Genomic DNA, 19431 nt, shown 5'->3' on the forward strand with positions numbered 1-19431 from the left:
TAAGAAATTATAAGAAAAATAGAAATAAGAAAGTAAGAAATATGTAGAATATGTGCATTATACTACAATATATAACAATGATAATAATAATAATAATATAGAAATAAAAGAAATAAGAATTATGTACAATATGTGCATCATACGCCAATATATACACCAGTGCAAATAGTTAAATAATTAAATAATTATTGCACAGTTGAATTATTGCACAACAAATCTGTATTGCACAGTTTAAATATAAGTTATAAATTATGAGGTTATAAGCTGCTGACAGGGTGAAATAAGTCCAAGAGCCAGTCTATTGACTCAGAGTGTCTGACACTTTGAGGGAGGAGCTGAAAAGTTTGATGGCCACAGGCAGGAATGAGTTCCTGTGACGCTCTGTGGTGCATCTCGGTGGAATGAGTTTACGAGGAGCCCCTGAATGCAGCATTAGATTAGATCCACCCAGAGACATTGAGATATCTGTATCTCAATGTCTCTGGGCCCACCTATAGACCGTAGGAACATGTGGGACTCGTTTGATTAGTAAAACCACTCTTGAATAGTCGAAACATGATTACATTTGTCTCTCCAGCTCTGTTTTAGATGGGTAAAACAAGTCCTCACATTATAAACCATCTCCCCTGCAGAATAATTCAGTATTTTGGCAAAATAATATAACAGCCTATTTTAGGGTTACATTTAGGCTACTTCAAAGTAGTAGTGTTATGTAGCCTAGTGTTATGGTAACAATGACCGTCCAATGAAATATGAGAACTATGTCAAACTGTGAATTTTGTCAGTATTGACCATAAACACTAGATGGCAGCAGGCTACTGTGCCTCCAGTCAAGATGTGTAGGCTGTGGCAGGACGTTATTTACTGGCCTTGTAATCAGTTTACTGTTACATCCTTGTTACAGTAAGATATTCTTATAGTGACATTTAGACGCTTCAGAGCTGCAGGCCAAGCTCAATCCCATTATGAAACACAACCCTCTATAACTTTCCCCTCAACCCTCAAATTGTTACACATTAGTAACTTCATAGTAACTGTATTAAAATACAACATTACTGTCTAAATTATTTATGCACTTTATTATTTTAAAAAATATATGTATTTTTGACAAAAAGAATGTTGAGGATTATGGTTAGGTAATCAGTAAGTAAGTTATTGGGGATAACGTGTATGTACTGTCATAGATTTCTATCATACATTTCTATGCCTATATGTTCCTGCAAAATCCATGGAGGTATAGGGTTAACTTAAAATTTGTTAGAAAATGAGATACGATTTGAGTAGGCGGTATTATAGCAAGATTGATACACAGTTTAAAAAAAGAAAAAAAAACTTGAGAGGTAATGTAATGAAGTGCATACAAACTCATGTTGGACCTCCTATTCGGAGTGACGCAACCAGGACTCCTGCACGGCGCGCTGCAGCTCAGAGCGCACAGGTTTTGGACTGGCATAAACTTTTTCGCTCTGTCATGCTTTCACCGCGGTCCCCCAGTGACCACACTCCAGGAACGGGGGTCCCCTAGGGCTCCTCTGGCGAATGCAAGAATCCAATCCACAGAGCCGAAGAAGTGGGATGGTTTGAGAAGACTCTTGGGTGATTTAGAAAATCCGGCGGTTCTGACGGTGCTGTTCCAAAAGGCGCATTCTTCCAAAAAAAAACAAAAAAACAATATGATGTCTGCCATAGACGCGGGTACCCCGGTGTACCAACCGGCGCAGCTGCTGAACTGGGTCTACATGTCTTTGCAAGACACTCAGACCAACACTTTCGATGCGTTCAGACCCGAGTCGGAGTCTTCTCCTCAGGACCTAAACAACGCCAAGCGCAGCGCAGCTGATCTGAGCTCCGCGCTCAGCTCCAACTATCTCAACAACTTCTTACATCTGAGGAGTGAGGTAGAGTTCATGTGCTGTTACTGTCATATCGATTTTTATCGTATTCATCTATTAGGCTACACTTTGCACGGCAGTTTTGCAGTTCACAAAGTTCCCATGTTTTATTGGAAAACTGCTCTGTTAAAGATCATTCACCTGATGCATTATTGTGGTCTGATGACTGATGTGACTTTTCTGCTGTATGTCAAAACCTTTTCTAAGAAGCTTGCTATACTCTCACATATTTCACTCCAGGTTATTTTTGTTGCCCATACAGTAAACCTCACCTGCATACCTCCATTGGGTAGCACTGTGGTGAGTGGGTAGTATATGAATATGTGTTTTGTACGCTGGTATAGTGCCTGTGTGTGTTCAGACTGTTCTGGTGTCAGTGCGCAGCTCGAGGAGGTATGGCAGGTTGAGAAAGGCCTCTCACAAGGTTTTCAAAAAGTTGAATGTGAGAGTTCAACCAGGTCGGCCTCCCCTCGGTCAGAGGAGTGTGCGGTGTTCACCCAGTGGGGCCTGGTGCTGCTCAATTTAATTACCGTCCCACTGAGGAAAAGCCTGAAAAATACATTATGAGTGAAACAGAAATGCAGCATTAAAAACCGGTGTGAACATAACACTATTAAACTCACCAAAACTTCAAAAACTTCACTGATTACTTTCACTTTACTTATCACTGTTGGCACCAAAACTTCACCAATTACTGTCACTTTATTTATCACTGTTAACTTTCAAAATGAAACTATCTCTGCCACACAGCTGTAGGTGTTTTGTAAGTGCATCAAGCAGGGAGTAGTCCGGTCCCACGTGTGTCTAACTGTTCCAGTAGTGGATGTTTATCCCTCCAGGGCGACACACACATGGCATGGATGTGTAGCAGATTGATGTCTTGGGCAAAACATCACCCGCTGCAATGGACATCACTGTGCGTCCGAACACAATCGCCTTTCTGTGCGATGCCTTTAGAGTAAACAGCCACTGTCTGCAAGCCTGTCCTTCACACTTGCTGTGCGGTACCATAGCACCCATCTCCTCCACGGGCACAATGATGCTGATTGTGCCGCCCTGATAGGAGCGGTCGGAATAATGCGCGACAAAGGCATTTTGTTCTGTCAAGGAAATGGACACTATTAGCTCACAGAGTAAATGCAGCACATCTGCAGAAATGGAATAATGTCTACAAACTGTCCTCTGTTGTATGGAGCAGAGAGACTGGCAAACAGGAGAATCAATCAGTGTGATGGACTGAGCCACTGATAGGGAAATGCTGTCCCATCCTCCCATAGTTACACAAAGGGATATAATGACATTTTTCTGTGTTTTTGTGTGAAATGTGTCCAAAGCTCCCAATGTTTCGATCCCTGCATTCACACGGTGCCGTTTTCTCTGTCATGTTTCCGCTCGACAGGCCTTGAACAACAATTTCTACAAGAGCTCCTCGCCGTACGGGTCCCTCAACAACATCGTGGAGGGCCTCAGCTCTCTGACGGACCATTTCTCCGAGCTCTCCCTGTCCGCGGAGACACGCAAGCCCAGCAAGAGGCCGCCACCCAACTACCTGTGCCATCTCTGCTTCAACAAAGGACACTACATCAAAGACTGCCCTCAGGTGAGCGCCGGATGATGTGGCCTCTGATGCTTTACATCGGCCTCCTGGCAAAAGTACAGTCAGGTGCAGATCCACACATACACACACATGCACACACACACGTGCAGTGGCCCTAAATTGAAACAGGTGTGTAAGTGGAACATTTGAGCTGTGTATTAAATTCATCAAAATGCTTCCAAGAACAAATGAGGTGCTGTGTGATGAAATGATTTAAAGAGAAAATTGGTTAAGTGAATATGTTGACACTGTTTAGGCACTTGTGGATTTATTGGAAAGAGATTTCATAACTATTTCTGATAAAATCTACAATGTCCACCGTTTATCGCTGCACTTTATTAGTCACCACAACTTTATTAAGTCAGTTTTATGTTCATACTCTTTTTTTCAATATGAAATAGATTCCACGGCATATATTTTATGCACATATTTGAGTTGGTTGTACCACCACAGGTTGGTAATGAGCAGCAGATGCTAGATTGGATCTGTAAGCCAGCCTTAATGAAAGACGATAGGTTTTTCTGTGGAGCTAAGCAAGAGCTCCACTCAGAATGGGAAAGAAATATTACCACAACTTTCTGCGCAGCTGGAGTTTCCCATTGATCATTTTCATAGGGAAATAGCTGACATTTGTCAGATGTAATGGAAATGGTCACATGATTGATGGACAGGATGCTCAGGTTGTGCAGTGTTAGAGAAAATAGGGAGCGAAAAAGTAAAGTCCAACTCAAAAAGTTGGTAAAATTCTAAATGGTCAATTATGTAAAGTAAAGTGTAATTGCTTCCTTTTGTGAGCCAAACAGACAACAGATGACTAGACCTGTTTCTCAGTGTGTATCTGAATCCAGTCAAAACACTGAAATGAATAATGAATACCTATTTGGTTAGAAAATTGTGTAAGATTTAAAAAAAGCCATGAAAGCAGTAACATGTTGTGACAATCATACAAATAATGTTACTTTGGTCTTTTGGCAATTTATGACACTGCTTTGCTTTAAGTACCACTTGTCATGTTGTGCCTGAGGTCTTAACCCCTGCTATCCCAACTTAGATTCAACCTCTCTGATGTCTGACCTGGCGGCCGACTCTAGTGGGGGAAGGGGGACTATGTGCATCTTTTAAACAGAAGTATTGGCACAACATGTGTCCTTCAAATGGAGATCAGTTATGGTAATGAATGGATAAATCAAAGTACTTCTAAGTGCCTTTGTTAAGAGTGAACAGAATATTGTTAGCAGTAGTATGCATGGGTTTGTGGAATGCCTGTCCCGGGCCTCCATAGCTGACTGGTTTGGATTGGAGCTGCAGTGGATAGGAATCAAAGAATGTCATGGCTCAGTAAGAAGGGAGAAGAAGCACACAGGAAGCGGGTGTGCAGGGTGTCCACTCTGCTTTAACAGCCTTTCAGCCAGAGAGGTAGAGCGGACTGGGGCCCGCATCCTGCCAACTCTGCAAGTCTGCTCCTTTAATAATAATGCAACATAGGAAACATCGATGGTAGCCTGTTAGGGATCATGTGCTCTTCCACTGGTATCAGGAATAAGTGAGAAAAACACCAGCTTAGGTAGAGCCCATGACTTTAGAAGCTGCAGTTCTGCTTAAAGGCATTAGATATACTATCCTGGTCATTGCGGTGGTAAACATCCTGTTGACAGCATAGTCAAGAGTTAGGTTACTCGCTTCACCAGGAGGTTAAGACGTCAAAGGATTACTTGGAGATATTTACGATTCCTTTTTACGGCCCCGCCCCTTCCAATGTGCAAAATCTGGAAACCATTTCTGCTGGCTTTAATGCCGCTCTTGCTCCGCTTTAGGAAGATGATGTCAGATTTTATCATGTGTTGCTAATATTTCAGACCCAAAGCAATGATGAAGGAGCCGTCTTCACGACAAAAGGCCTCTTCAAGCTGAACGCTGTGTAGCTGGAGCTAATGAACAAACTGCTTTTTGTTCTTGTTGGTTGGAATCTGAGGCATTTGTAGTGTGTTCAAGACAACTGAAATAGGTACACTATACATTTCTTACTGTATGTTGGGTAGTAGAAAATCACTATAGACTATAGAGGTTAAAAACTAAATTTTTTCAAAATTTTTTTTAGATATGTTAAGAAATCCCATATCCAGCCTTACAGTGTAAAAATCACCCACACACTGTATCCTTTTGATCATCAAGCTGCTTTCAGTCTCTACCAACAAATGACAGCTTATGTTATTTACCCGATCAGTCCACATATTGTAATAAAGGTGTCTCCACTTCAGCCCCTTCCACCCCTCAACCCAAGGTCATAACATTTTAGTGACCCCTTGCCAATTAAGTTGCTGAACTCTGTTACCGTAAAGAGAATACACAAGTGACAGTGTGCTGACAGTAAATGGTTCTATGGTGGGAAGGGCTTGGGCTAAATAAGGAGTGTATTGTTTCTCCAAAGGGGCTGTGGAACCAAAGGTCAGGAAGTCAGGCTGTATTGTTCGCTCGGCTCTGCCTGCCTGGCTGCAGTCATCCTCGCCTCGCTCTGTCTGTGCAGAGGACCCTGCTGGCAGAGAGACAGGCTATCGGACACTCATTTAAAGGGCCAGTGGTCAGCTACACACAGACCTCTGCGTCCAAAACATGGCACGACATGTTTTTGGAAACACGGTGCAGCGGAGGAAATGAATGACCCGAGGTACCGCGTCCTGATTTAGGATCTAATAATGTTTGAATGGAGGGAAGAAGACTTTGGACAGAGAAGCCTTTCACAGTCGCGAGGGTTAGAAGAAGAATGTCTCGGTTTTGGGTTCGACTGAAGGCCGATACCACTACCGGTATTTTTAGACTGAAGTTGCAGATAGCTGATATATTGTGCAGATATTAAATATCTTAAACTTTATCTTATCTCTGACCGTTTTCAGTATTCAGCGTTTCCCACAGAACTTCTATCCTTGTCAGGGTGGAAAAGCCTCTTAGACCACGAGACACTAAATCTCTCCATTGAAACTCAGACTAATGAAACTCTTTTAAGGCTAGCAGGGTGACCAACCTTGTCTATTCAATAGTAGAGGAAACTCTGGGATACATTAGGTCTTTAAATGCAGAATTCATTGGGGGGAAAGCCACACATGCACCAAACAACCAAACTGCAGTTTCTTATAGCCGGTCAGAGCAAGACTTTGTAATAACTAAAAATAATATATAAAAAAAAATTAATAAAAAAGTCAATGAGCAGCATAATTATCCTTTGACCTTTCAAAGTTGGCAAGTGCCAAGGCAGGTGGGGCGGAAGCCTACGTGAGCCATGGCAAGTGCGCGAGTGAGTAGCACCCAATTCTGTATTAAAATATATCAAACAGAGATCCTTAACTTAAGCATCCATATTGAGTTGTGGAATAAAGATTACGTTGTAACATATAACAACTGGTGGACTGTTTTCTGGTTAAGTTAGCCTTTGCCTTACTCTTGCTCTGATCGGCTATAGGAAACTTGGCTAAAGGAAACTTGGATTTCCCCCCACTTCCCATGGAATAATAGTGCAAAAAAGATTTGTGTCTCTGCATCAGTCTGTAGGATGAGATTTACAAATGCACAAATGCAGATCTGTGACTTACAATACAGGTTTGCACATGTAAGACACAACAGTGTGCATTTGAGGAAATACATTTACACAAGCGAATGTTGTTTGCTGTTCACAAATCTTCAATCACAAGTGTGTTTGTCTTTTTTCACTTCACAAAACTATTCACATTTGTGAATCTTAGAAAACATGTGTAAATAGTATTTTCACTATATTCACTTCATAAAAATGTCAATATCGGCCCGATATATTGGCAAAGCAATGAAGTGATCTAACCTTTTTCTACATCAATGCTTTGAAGTTTTGTTGCTCTCTGTCACTCACTAGTTGTGAAGAGATGGTCTTTGATTAGGACTTTCTATGGGTCTTTGGTTGAAGTGTGTGTTTTCTGTTTGAAGACAGTAGAATTGGTGTCAAAAAGAGAAAAAATATCCTCCAAACCAAAATAGACATTTCGTTTCATGTTTGAAAGTCTCAGTCTAAAGATCCACATTCAGTATATTTACCGGTAGACATCAATGTTGTTATTGTACTGGACATTGTATTTCTATTCAGGTGGACTGATACAATTCACAGCTGCGTGTGCGACTGGTGAATCTCAAGCAACACCGGCTGACTGAGATTGCTTTGGTCCTTTTGTTTTTGCTGCTGATAAATGTGTTATCTGTCCTGACTGTGGTTTCTGTTGCTTTTGGCCGGAGCATCTGCTGAAGAGGACGGGCGAGATAGAGGAAACCCTGGAATGTGGGGCAGATAGACTCCCTCTGATAACCAGTGGCCGTCATACAGTCAGACCTAATGAACATAATAAGAATGTTGTCCAGCTCGGTTTATCTGAATCTCCTCCGTTACTTGGTTCGCCTCCCTGTCTTTCGTGTCTGAGCTCATGGTTACATGTTTCCAGGACTAGACGGCATCCTGGAGGATTTGGTCGTTGTGCATTATGATCTTTCCATTTTCCAGGACATGTGAGAGGCAGGAAAGGGAAATGAGTACAAGCGAGTGTGACATGACAAGTAAGCCTGTCTGTGGCTCTAAATACGCTTATGTCCACATCTTCAGTTCTGTGTGATTTGCATAATTTGAATTTATCAGCACACTAACTTTTATCGACACTCTGTTCTGTTTGTATCTATTGTTCTGTCTCCTAATGCAGTAGTTGAGTATGAAAGGTTGTTAACTTCAGAGCAGGGTGTCTGCATGTCCTGAAAGTCTTAAAATGTCTTGAATTTAATTACCTAAGATCAAGACCTCAAAAGAGTACTGTTAAATACTGCCTTTACATCTTAAATTTAGTTTTAGAGATCTTTAAAATGTTGTGGTTTCTTGGTGTAATGTTTTTCTAGTGAGAAATCAGCCCTATGTAGTCCCATTCTCTGATCGGACATTTCTTTTCTCGTTTTAACATTCATTTCAGTGGCCAAATTGGTCTTATATTTAATTCTAACAAGCACAAAAAGCTCTTAAAAAGTCTCAGATTTAACTTGATGAAATTGGCAGACATCTTGCCGAAACACCATGTAAACCAATGAAACTTTTCTTATAGCTTAGGCAAGAGCTATTAGTCTTACTCATCTGTATGCACATACAGCTGAATGAGGTGCACATTGACTCAAGATGGTGAATTAGCTGCCCTGTTCACACCATATCATTCAGTCAGGGTAAAGACAGAAAAATGGTTAAAAGAATTACATACGCTTAATGGATTATTATGCTTTTCCATACTTAGGGCCTCCAAGTACATTTGGCCACCGCTGTAAATACCTACTATGACTCAAATCAAAGAAGGTTTTGGCTTTAAGATGTGATTTAGGGCAGAATTGTATATATTCATGTGTATTCCTGGCGGGACAGTGATCAGTGAAGGGAATGTAACCTACGATCAGAAAGAATAATCCTTCCCCCAGTACAACTCCATCTTACTGCAGCAATTACTGCATGTGACAGTGAGATAAAGCTCTTTGTCATCTTGTTAGGGACCCCCTGGGAGGCCCTGGAGGAGCCTTAGGGGGCCCGCAGGTTCGCTTTGCCACAACCCATCGTCACAAAGAATAACTTTCCCTCCCCAAATCCGTCATGAGATTTTGATAACCCCTTCTTGAATCTCGCTCAGCCGCTGTTTTGAAATAAAGCAGGGGGATAGTTGGCTGTTGCGCTTCTTGTTTGTCTGCCAGCCCACCTGCCGTTGTCGTTCACCCCGTGTGAAACATAACGCTGGCGTACAGCTGTACAAGTCGTCAACTTGGCCACGGCCGAGACCCGAGCTCCGTCCCACTCCGGGGCGAGCAGTGTGTGTACAGACATCACCATTGATTTTCTTTGATAGATGATCCTCGCTCCGTGAAAGCGGCACTACGTCTGAAATAGATGCTAAGAGGTGTAATGTCAATGGAAACACTATGTGTGTGTGTGTGTGTGTGTGTGTGTGTGTCTCCGGGGGCTGGGTGGGAATCATTCTGCAATTTTAAAGGACAATTGAAATTCTGAAGTCATGTAGGAAAACAGAAAAGCAATCATCTGGTCTTTGGCCTTCAATTGTTAGTGTCTAATCGTGTTTATTTTGGGGGAGGGAAGGTTAATCCCAGCAAAATTGCTGATGTGCAAGATTTGTAGAAAGGGTGTATGGGAGGATTACCGCTTCATGTTGCGAGTAGAATCATTTGATATCTGGATGTTTCCATTTGTGGACCATTTGGACTGAAATCTTCTGGAAAAGAGGAAATGCCATTGTGTAAAACAGGATAAGTTTGCTTCCATTGGCTGAGCATGGGGAGCGTCTCACATCTCATTTCCTTGAATCACGGCTCTGTGGTTGGCGCTCTTGGTTTGGTTCTAGTCTTTTTTGTGGTATAAGCGCACTGTGAGTGCTTAAGAGGGGAAGGGGAGTATCGGTTGTTGGTAGTCGGTTCATCCGCATTCAAATGTATGTGGAGAGCGGGAATGCTGAGTTCAGCATCTGTGGCACAGTGAGAGCAGCTGTGTGTGGACAAAATGAGGGCATCTGTGTAGTTATGATACCCACACTATGTAACTGGGACTGTGTTAACTGTGTCGTCGTCATCTGCACAACTGGGCCTCAGTTGCAGCAGTGCCTACAAGTGCAATTAATGCACAGTTGTCTAGATGAAGCTGATAAAGGTGCAGATGGGTACAAGTCCATCATTTTAGGGAGATTAATTATTATGTCATAGTACAGGGGTGTGAGAGGAAATATTTACTATATGTACTAAATTCATCCCAAGGGTCAGGGATTGGTAGGTTACCATAAAAATGTATTCAGTTGGTTACTACTTAGCTCATCAAAACTGTAAGAAAAAATATCCCTGTATTTCTCTCAGTTATTTTCATATTACTTTGTCATATTTATACTTAAAATTTGATAAAAGCCTTCTGAGTTTCTTACTTTCACTTTAAAAACATTCCCAGTAATCCTCTATTTTTTCAACAGTATCTATAATCCAAATAGATTTTTTTTAGGCAACGTAATGGAATACAGATACATTTTTTTGTATTTAGAAGTAGTGCTGTATTCCATTACTACCCAACCCTGTCAAGTATGGTAGTAAAGTTGTTCAATAAGATTCCCATAGAAGATCAAAAAGTCAAAGACAGTTTTGTTATATGGTTATGAAATGTTCATTGTATATAGAATATCCACTTATTACAATAGCTGGATTCATTTGGAAGGCAACTGTTACCGCATCCAGCTCTTATTGAAAATGTATTTTGATATGGCGTCCGTTGGTCTTAAAATGCATCACACACGGATGACTTTTCCTCTCTAATATCCAGGTTGTGAAACCTTCTTGGAGGTAGACGACTGCTTGCACAAGATAATGAAAAATATTACCTAAGCCTACATGGGAGCCTTTAAAACACACAAGGCCTTTTGCTGCGGGTGTCAGTCCAGGCATTTATCTGGTGTTTTCCTTTGGTAACAGCTGGGCTTCTCCCTGCCGCTGGGGGTCCAATCCAAATTAAACACAGCAAGGGAGAGAGCTTTGGGTTTGTTAGTGTGGAGTAATTGACCACATGGTATCCGATGGGCTCAGTGTTCTTGCGGTCTCCGGGATGAATGTCCCACGGGAGCAAGGGGAGTGGGGGAGAGAGTGAATGAGAGAGAGAGGGAAAGGAGAGAGGGGGGGGAGGTGGGAGGTGGGAGGGGGTGGGGGGGGGATTGGAGGGGGGGGGTGCAGGGCTTTGGAGTACTCCATTGTTTATCCTGATGGTTTCCAGATGATGGCAGAGGGAGGCAGCCAACCTCCTGGGCCCCTCTCACCAGGCACCAGGATCCAGGCCAAGCCTATCTGGTGCCGTGAGGAAATCTGGCTTCACCTTGCCACTGAGGACTCTGGGTCTGATTTCACTCAGACAGAGCTTAAGTTATGGGCTTTTGGATGGGACGCCTAGTAATGCACTTCATAAATGAATTTAAATGTGCATTTATCTCGCGCTCAAACAGCTTCACACATGTTGCGGTTTTCTGGCCGTGAGGATCTTCAATCAAATAGGAAGAATCTGCTTTAGGGGGGAAAAAAAAAAGCGTAACCTCTGCTCCCCTTTTAATTCTGTAGTGTATATTGAAATAATATTCCAACAATTATCCAATTCAATGACATACAATTAAAAGCAGATTCTCTAACATACTGCATATCCACTAACAGAGTTTTATCATGCATGCAGGCGTCTTGATGATGGAATCGTGCATTTTTTCAGCATTTACTCTCTCTCTCCTTCTCGGCCTAGAGTGTCCGTTCTGTGTCCGGTCCTGAGTTCCATATGTCGCTTGTCGGTCACTGCTTTGATGGGACCAGTGGAAACTCTGGAGTGTGCCGTGCCCTTTGGTGCCCTACGAGCGACAGAGTGTAGGCAGAGTTTGTTTTGCTTGCTGTGCTGTAGTGAAAGCTGTTTCCTCCGTCAGGAAGACGATGCTCTGCCTGTGAGTGGGCTTCAGAGAGAGGAGAGAGAGGGCTGTCAGACATATTATCACTCCGTAACCTCCCACAGTGCCTCGTGGTGGCGGAACAGCGCAAATACAGGCCTCGAAATGCTCATTATCACTCATCCACATAACGGTGGCTTTGGGTGTTATGAGACTTGGCTGTTGGAGCCTTAAAACACATTTTTGGAGTTTAGTTTTTGTCTGGATTTAGCCCATAAATGAAATAATCTGCGATGGGTTTTATGCACTCCCATTTTGAAACCGACATGTGTTCTTCGTATGGAATCAAAACAAGGTTTGATGTAGGCCGTTGGGGTGGTACAGATTCAATACGTCTCGGCCCCCCTAATTTTGACTTGCCCTACTTTCCAGCCTAGGTGCTTCTAATTCAAACCAGTCTTGTCGAGATGATTTCTTTATGATGGGTTTAGGATTTTGTCATGTTATACAAGTGCAGGGTTCATCTGGGTTTGATTTCCTCCCCACTAAGATCCCCGGGCCCCGATTGGTGGGCCGGGGCCAGCTGGGAGGGATGACTGAGGGCCTGAGGTATTTGTCCTGTAGCGGAGAGGCCTCTCCCATTGGTCCCTCCATAGGCCTGGGCCTCCTTTATGGTCCCCCGGGAACACAGCTGGAGGGAGGGAATTCATTTCTAATGGGAAAGCTGAGACTCCTTCTTTTCTGCCTTATAAATAAATTAGACTCGCAATTACAATGCTATTCCAACTCCCTCGCAATGAGCTAATATAGCATTAAAGTTTTCACTTTTGCTATAGTAGAAAGAGTTCCCGGTTGCTACAAAAAGTATCACACCCATAGCTTTTAACATAACACAGATCAGAAAGGCCCCCCTTGAAATGTAGTGCTCACTCTCCCAGAACCAAAAAATGCATAAGGATTCATTTCCCAATGTAGAATATGGCAAGCGTCAAAGCAAATTTGCAGTTTTCTGCCCTGTATTGACAGAAACCATAAACAGTCATCCCATCCCTGATGCTGAACCACTTCATAAACTCTAACCCTCTTGACCACCAGTGAGGCTGCTATCACTTCCCGTTACAATCACGCAGCGCTTTGACTTGGCTGCCGTCCAAAGAAACCAAATAGGTCGGTCTCCTCCAGGAAAAGGTGGTGAGAGGCAAAAACCAAAATGTATTCAAAGCCCCTGAGTTTTACACGCTGAGAATTGTCTCAATTTTTAAGCATATAATAGTATGCTACCAGTCAAAAGTTTGGACACACCTGATTGAATGTACTATGTTTTTCATTCTCTTAAGCCATTTTGATCTAAAGGCTTATGCTTAAATGCTTGAAATTTTTTCTTAGACAAATATAAATAGTGAAGTTGATCCTATGTATGAATTTCCTTCCAGAGCCTTTGCTTTTCCATCAAGGCAAAAGGCGGCTACTTTAAAGAATCTAAAATATGAGATAGTTTGGATTTGTTTAACACTTTTTTGGTCACTGCATAATTCCATTTGTGTTATTTCATAGTTTTGATGTCTTTACTATTATTCTAAAATGTGGAAAATAGTAAAAATAAAGAAAAAATGTTCCTATGTTTGACAATTTTGCTTTACAGGCTCGACCCAAAGGCGAAGGCCTGACCCCATATCAGGGAAAGAAGAGGTGTTTCGGTGAATACAAATGCCCCAAATGCAAGCGGAAGTGGATGAGTGGGAACTCCTGGGCCAACATGGGACAAGAATGTATTAAGTGCCACATCAACGTTTACCCTCACAAGCAGGTAACGCTCCCTCCCGACTCCCTCGTCTCAGCCTGAACCACAGACAATGGCCCTTTCTCCCCTCGTCTCGCTGCATTTCATTATCTACTCAGCAAACCTATGCGGTGGAATCCCCTCAGGAGCCCAGCGCTTCACAGCACACAACACGACATTAAGCCAATTTATGCTTTGCAACTGCGTGTTGTTATATTGCCTTGTAGTTTGACCCTTGAGGCCTTAAGGCGATATAAGAGCTGCTTTGTGTTTTCTCTGTGGCCCACAGTAACCCGCTTTACTGTGGAAATTTAATATATGGGAACATTTTCAACAATTGAAAAAGCAGCAGTAACAATAACAAGACCTCATAACTGTCAGTGCAGATAAAGCATCAAGAGGAGTTGTTGCGGGCAACTCGCTGAACTGTTTTCCCATCAATATCCCAACATGGATTTAAATATATCCGAATTAATTGTTGGTTTCACCCTGTTGAATGTCATCCTGGAAATGGAGAAAAACCTTGTAAATTGAATTCTTCACTCTGAACTTTTTTTTTCTGTGATACAGTATGTGATACTGGAGAGTAATGACCTGTTTTTTTGCTGTAGCGACCTCTGGAGAAACCGGATGGGCTGGATGTGTCCGACCAGAGCAAGGAGCATCCGCAGCACCTGTGTGAAAAATGCAAAGTCCTCGGCTACTACTGCCGCCGCGTGCAATAACACCCACTACTCGCCTTCCGCTCGCATACTCATCCAAAGATTTATCAAGAAGTTATAATTTAGCTACTAAAAAGACCTGATAATAAACTTTTATTGTACTGTAACGTATCTAACTCTTTGTTTATTCCTGTAATGTATGCTTTATGACACTATGACTCTCAGTATTAGAGCTTCATTGTGGTGGAAGTTTTCTACAGCACCTCTCAGTGGAGACTATAGTGCTTTGCTGGGCTCTTTTGACTCATTCAGTTGGACCCATTTCATTATGTGAATATTCATTTGAAGTCTTAACTATGAACGGTGAATCTTACCAACTGTGAATTAAGAAATTGTGGATCTGTCACTCTCTCCTCTCATGTGCGACATGTGAACAAAGGTCTGCGTATTGTTTTCTTTTTGTCATGTGATGAGTTACGAGACAGAGATTTTCTTTTACATGTGTTTGTATATTCCAGAAATAAATTAATGGAAAAATATATGAGTACCATGATATTTTCTGTATAAAATATGCAACAAATCTTTACTAAGGAGGATATATTAATGTGTATCTGTATTATTATCTGTATTATTATCAGTACTGGATGGTACATAATTTTTGAATATATTTTAAAGCCATTACTGTTTTGTTGATTATTACTATGTGAAGGAATTTTAGCTTACTAACAACTGTTCTTTATATACCATGTGCCTACTCTTATTTGTGAAAACATCTTTCAGGCAGTTTGTTATTATTCCAAAGTTTTAAGAAATGTCTAACAAATGCAATATTGTAGCACCATTTTAATTGTTCACAAACAGGAACTAAGTGTAAATTAGAGTACAGCTATATTTCAGCAGCTAGTGCTAGAAAAGACTCACCAAAGTGCTTTTTGATGGATCTTAGACTGCAATATCCATCCAGGCAACATTAGCCCAAAAAGGAGTAAAAAATCTGAATGTACAATGTGAAAAAAATCATAAAGGAAAAGTTGCATGTGCATGCTGTTTGTGTTTAGAGGGTTATTTTGTCAAGGAAACTGAAATTATGATTTAAAAAAAAGGGAAAATGTAACAGCAATACCCAAAGTCTTACATCTCCTGGTGTTTGTGATGTGTGAAACACTGTTTCACGTGCCTTAGTTTGAGTAACCATGAACTGGATCTCTTAATCTCTTTGTATATTTGTATTAAAATGTATTATAACTATTGTTTCAATGTGTTCCTTTTTCTTCTACTGTTCAATGAAATATACAGTCACATTTCTAATGAAGGTAGAACCAAGTAAGAACATAGTTGATAATTGATAGTCAAATAATCACCATTATCTGATCTAGAGGTTATACTCTCCATTTTGTGTTTTTTTCCCCACAGCATAAAACAAAAGGACTAATCTGGATCTCTGTTTGTACTTAGACTGAGCATCTGGCAAGACTTAGTTATGGCAATGCAAGATCAGTTTTTGCTTCATCGACTTCTCGTCTACGGAAACTGGCTGAATCCAAACTGATACAAAATGGATTGCAGCACATGCAGTCAGGCACCCTACAAAGAAACACTTTGGCTACGCAGAAGCAATTATATCTGATCATATTGTAGGATCTAATGCTCTTGGACAGACCTCGCAAAAATAAATATTTAACTGACTCATTTCATTAGTCAAATGAAACCAGAAGTGGTAGAAACAATCACACAAGAGTGATCCCACTGCTCACCCGGTAACACAATCTCCACAATCGCTCAATAAATGGACATGCCTTAGACTGAAATGGCTTCATTTCAGCCTAGTGTTTTACTGCAGTAGTTCCTTTTCTGCTAGGGATTTCAATAATACCGTCACATCACCCTGGTAAGTAGTGTGGAAACAGATGGAAACAAAATACTCACATATTTAGTAAAAATGACTTTATATAATGAAATGTCCCCTTCCCAAACCAGTTGAAATGCAGGTTCATGAATGCATAGTTCTCTTCAACATACAATGAAAATATTCAGTGTCTACTTTATTTTATAACGCAAGTTCACATTGAAAAGTATGACATCAACAGTTCACGGCTTGTTGGTCATTACCCGTTGAAAGACTAACATAGAATTTATGTACCAACAAAAGGACTGACAATGTAACTTTACTTGATGAACTAATTGTCAGTAAAGAGAGGTAGCACTCTGTGCCATGGCTAAAGAGAAGAGCCACTGTAAATCAGTGACTATGTCACATTGAAATTACAGCAGGAGATGAGACTAGCACCATGCCCACTGCCTACATGAAGTCTACTGGAGTTCTCCACAGTCTGTGATAGTGATCCTCTTGGAGGTTCGCCCAGACCGCGAACCAAAGGACTCCACTTTCTTGACCACGTCCATTCCCTCCTTCACACTGCCAAACACAACATGCCTGCCATCCAGCCTAAATGGAGAAAGAAGAGGTTTATTATCATTGCCCCGGACAGTGAAGCTATGCACAACGCACCAAGTAGGCTCCCACTGATATGGGTTTTTGAACGCCAATGTCGATATTTTTGTACTGAAATGCCAAAAGCTGATATTTTTTGCAGATATTCATTCAATTTTGACATTTTTCCATTTTCATGACAAAAAAAAAAAATACAAGAATTCAGCGTTTCCCCCAGAATTGTATTCTTGTCTGGGTGAAAAAGCCTCTGAAACAGCACTTATAGGACACTAAAACTTGAAACTCACAGATTTTTAAGGCAGGGTGATTCACCCAAGCTATTCTGTGACATGGAAATTCTGGCATAGATATCTACCTTTAAATGAACAATTAATTCATAAAAAAACATCAGTGAACAATTAAATGAAATCAATAAAATATGTAGAGAAAACAAATTTACTGCAGGTTTTTAGGCTTTTTAAAAAAGGACAATATCAGCCTGATACATCAGTCTAACTCCAACACCAGCCTGTACAATGGTCTGTTTCTCAGCACATACCAATCTGTTTTACTGGTGCAGATGAAGAACTGAGATCCGTTGGTGTTGGGTCCAGCATTGGCCATAGACAAGATACCTGAAGTACAACAAAGTGAAATAGTGCTTAGTTTTCCTCACTATCCACAATTCAAGTTCATCTAGATCAAGATAATAGAGAGCTGTGGAGAATGGGTATAAACTGATGAGTGTATTGATAAAACATGCTTTACAGTAAGTTACAAATCCATCAACAAGTGGCACGGATCAATTACATACACCAGAAAATTAGTCAATTCAGGTAAATTTAAGGAAAAATAGGTCATCATTTCGAAACACATTGAGTTCATTATGAACAGGTCACTGAAACACTATCAGCATACTGCTGCCACCTGGTGGTGAAAAAGGAGTGTGACCACAACATGTTACAAGGAAGGATGGTAATTTAATTGTGTTCACTTTTAATAATGTAAAGTTCCCCAACGTGGCCATGATGTAAAAATTCAATGACTTTCCATAACTCTAACCCTAAAAAAAATCTTTTTCTTTCTGGTTTGTTAATGTTAATTTTCAGCTCAGAAAAGTTCTCAAGTGGTAAACAGCTGAAAAACAGCTGAAGACAACCAGCTTGGGTAATGAATGAGGAAGATTTCCTTGATATTCCCTGACTTCCCAGGACAATTTACCAAATTCCCTGACTATCCCTGTCTGGAATACACTCTGAAAATTCAACGATACTCCAGAAATCACATGAACAGTGGGAACTGTGTAATTAACAAACTGTACAGCATTGTATTCTTCTTATCATCATCAGTGTACAAACAGTGCAGCAGGATTACCAGGTCCGGTGTGCTGCAGTTTGAAGTTCTCATCGGGGAACTTCCATCCATAGATAGATTTCCCTCCAGTTCCATTGTGGTTGGTGAAGTCTCCACCCTGCAACATACAACACACATCTGACATCAGGCTCACTGTAACATACAGCACACTGGACACTTATCAGACAGTATGGGACCGGGAGCGTACCTGGCACATGAACTGAGGGATCACCCTGTGGAAAATGGATCCCTTGTAGCCAAAGCCATGTTCCCCTGTGCACAGCGCTCTGAAGTTTTCTACAAGAAAACACTTTGTCAGAATCTCTCATGACACCCTTATCTGTACAGGTCAGTGGTCCCCGAAGTGGGGTTCAGGGACACCAAAGGGCACCAAGGGGTCCCCAGCAAAAAAGGGAATAGTTACGCTACTATTATTTCACTCACTAGCAGTTAATACATTGAGAGTAAGTAAGGATGACAGTTTTGGTCAGAGGTTTCACAGCCCCGGTTATCACTCCACCTACAGTAGTGTCAGTTACAGTTATATATTGTATAAATGTTCACAGGTGAGGTTCATTGGGACACAGTCTCATCAGATGGGGTCCAATCTTTATTTTTTTCTGTGGTGTTTGATGTGAAACCCTTTGGGAATCCATGGTTACCTGCAGTTTTCGGCACAACATCGGCGTTGAGCTGCAAAATAAATGGAAATGAGTGAGGCCTAATGCGAACATCATGTTCCATAAACAGTGAATGAATGTCCGCCACGAGTAAACCTTACTGAATGGACACTGGGTGGACTTTGGGTTTATATCGGTTTATATATATTAAGTCAAAAGCATACATATATACACTAATGCCAATGCCATGCAGACTTTTGCGTTCCTGTGAACTCACCTCGAAGGTTACTCTCCCAAGTGGCTCATTATCTGCAGCAATGTCAAAGTAGACGGTCGGTTTCTTGTTGGCAGCAGCAGGGCCGCTGCTGCACAGCCGCGCGGCGGTAACCGCCAAAGAACATATTTTTATCCTGTTTGATAAGAGTAACATTTCGAAGCTTGTCCGGCTCAATTAACTTGCACAAGAAATGTCACGCTTACATATGGTGGACCAGGAAGTTTTTTCTTCCACACCCGGAAGTAGAATTCATCCGAGCTTTCCAACCCGGAAGCGAGGAGAAAGGAAGGGAAGGGGGCTAGTTTAATACATCCATGGAAGGGGGGCTCGCGCGGCACTGCCAGTACTTTAAATATGACAGCTTTGTCACCTCTGAAGTGACAGCTA

At 41.5% G+C, this 19431-nt stretch overlaps 2 protein-coding genes across 2 annotated transcripts; one reads left to right on the forward strand and one right to left on the reverse strand.

Moving 5' to 3' along the window:
* The first annotated feature begins 1558 nt into the window (after positions 1-1558).
* On the forward strand, positions 1559-15616 carry LOC139647527 (zinc finger CCHC domain-containing protein 24-like). The gene is made up of 4 exons (XM_071523444.1): positions 1559-1898; positions 3292-3492; positions 13564-13728; positions 14313-15616. Exons 1-4 carry the CDS (start codon positions 1674-1676, stop codon positions 14424-14426), a joined length of 705 nt encoding a protein of 234 aa, XP_071379545.1. The 5' UTR covers positions 1559-1673; the 3' UTR covers positions 14427-15616.
* Positions 15617-16308: 692 nt separating this feature from the next.
* Positions 16309-19271, reverse strand: ppifb (peptidylprolyl isomerase Fb). The gene is made up of 6 exons (XM_071523395.1): positions 19045-19271; positions 18810-18840; positions 18356-18444; positions 18169-18265; positions 17354-17429; positions 16309-16809 (listed from the first exon to the last, which is right to left on the reverse strand). Exons 1-6 carry the CDS (start codon positions 19195-19197, stop codon positions 16674-16676), a joined length of 582 nt encoding a protein of 193 aa, XP_071379496.1. The 5' UTR covers positions 19198-19271; the 3' UTR covers positions 16309-16673.
* Positions 19272-19431: the final 160 nt, after the last annotated feature.

This window comes from Centroberyx affinis, unplaced genomic scaffold (genome assembly GCF_046629955.1).
Source record: "Centroberyx affinis isolate AG114_WGS23_722 - 3 ecotype Tasmania unplaced genomic scaffold, CSIRO-AGI_Caff_v1 ptg001088l_1, whole genome shotgun sequence".
Lineage (NCBI taxonomy): Eukaryota > Metazoa > Chordata > Actinopteri > Beryciformes > Berycidae > Centroberyx > Centroberyx affinis.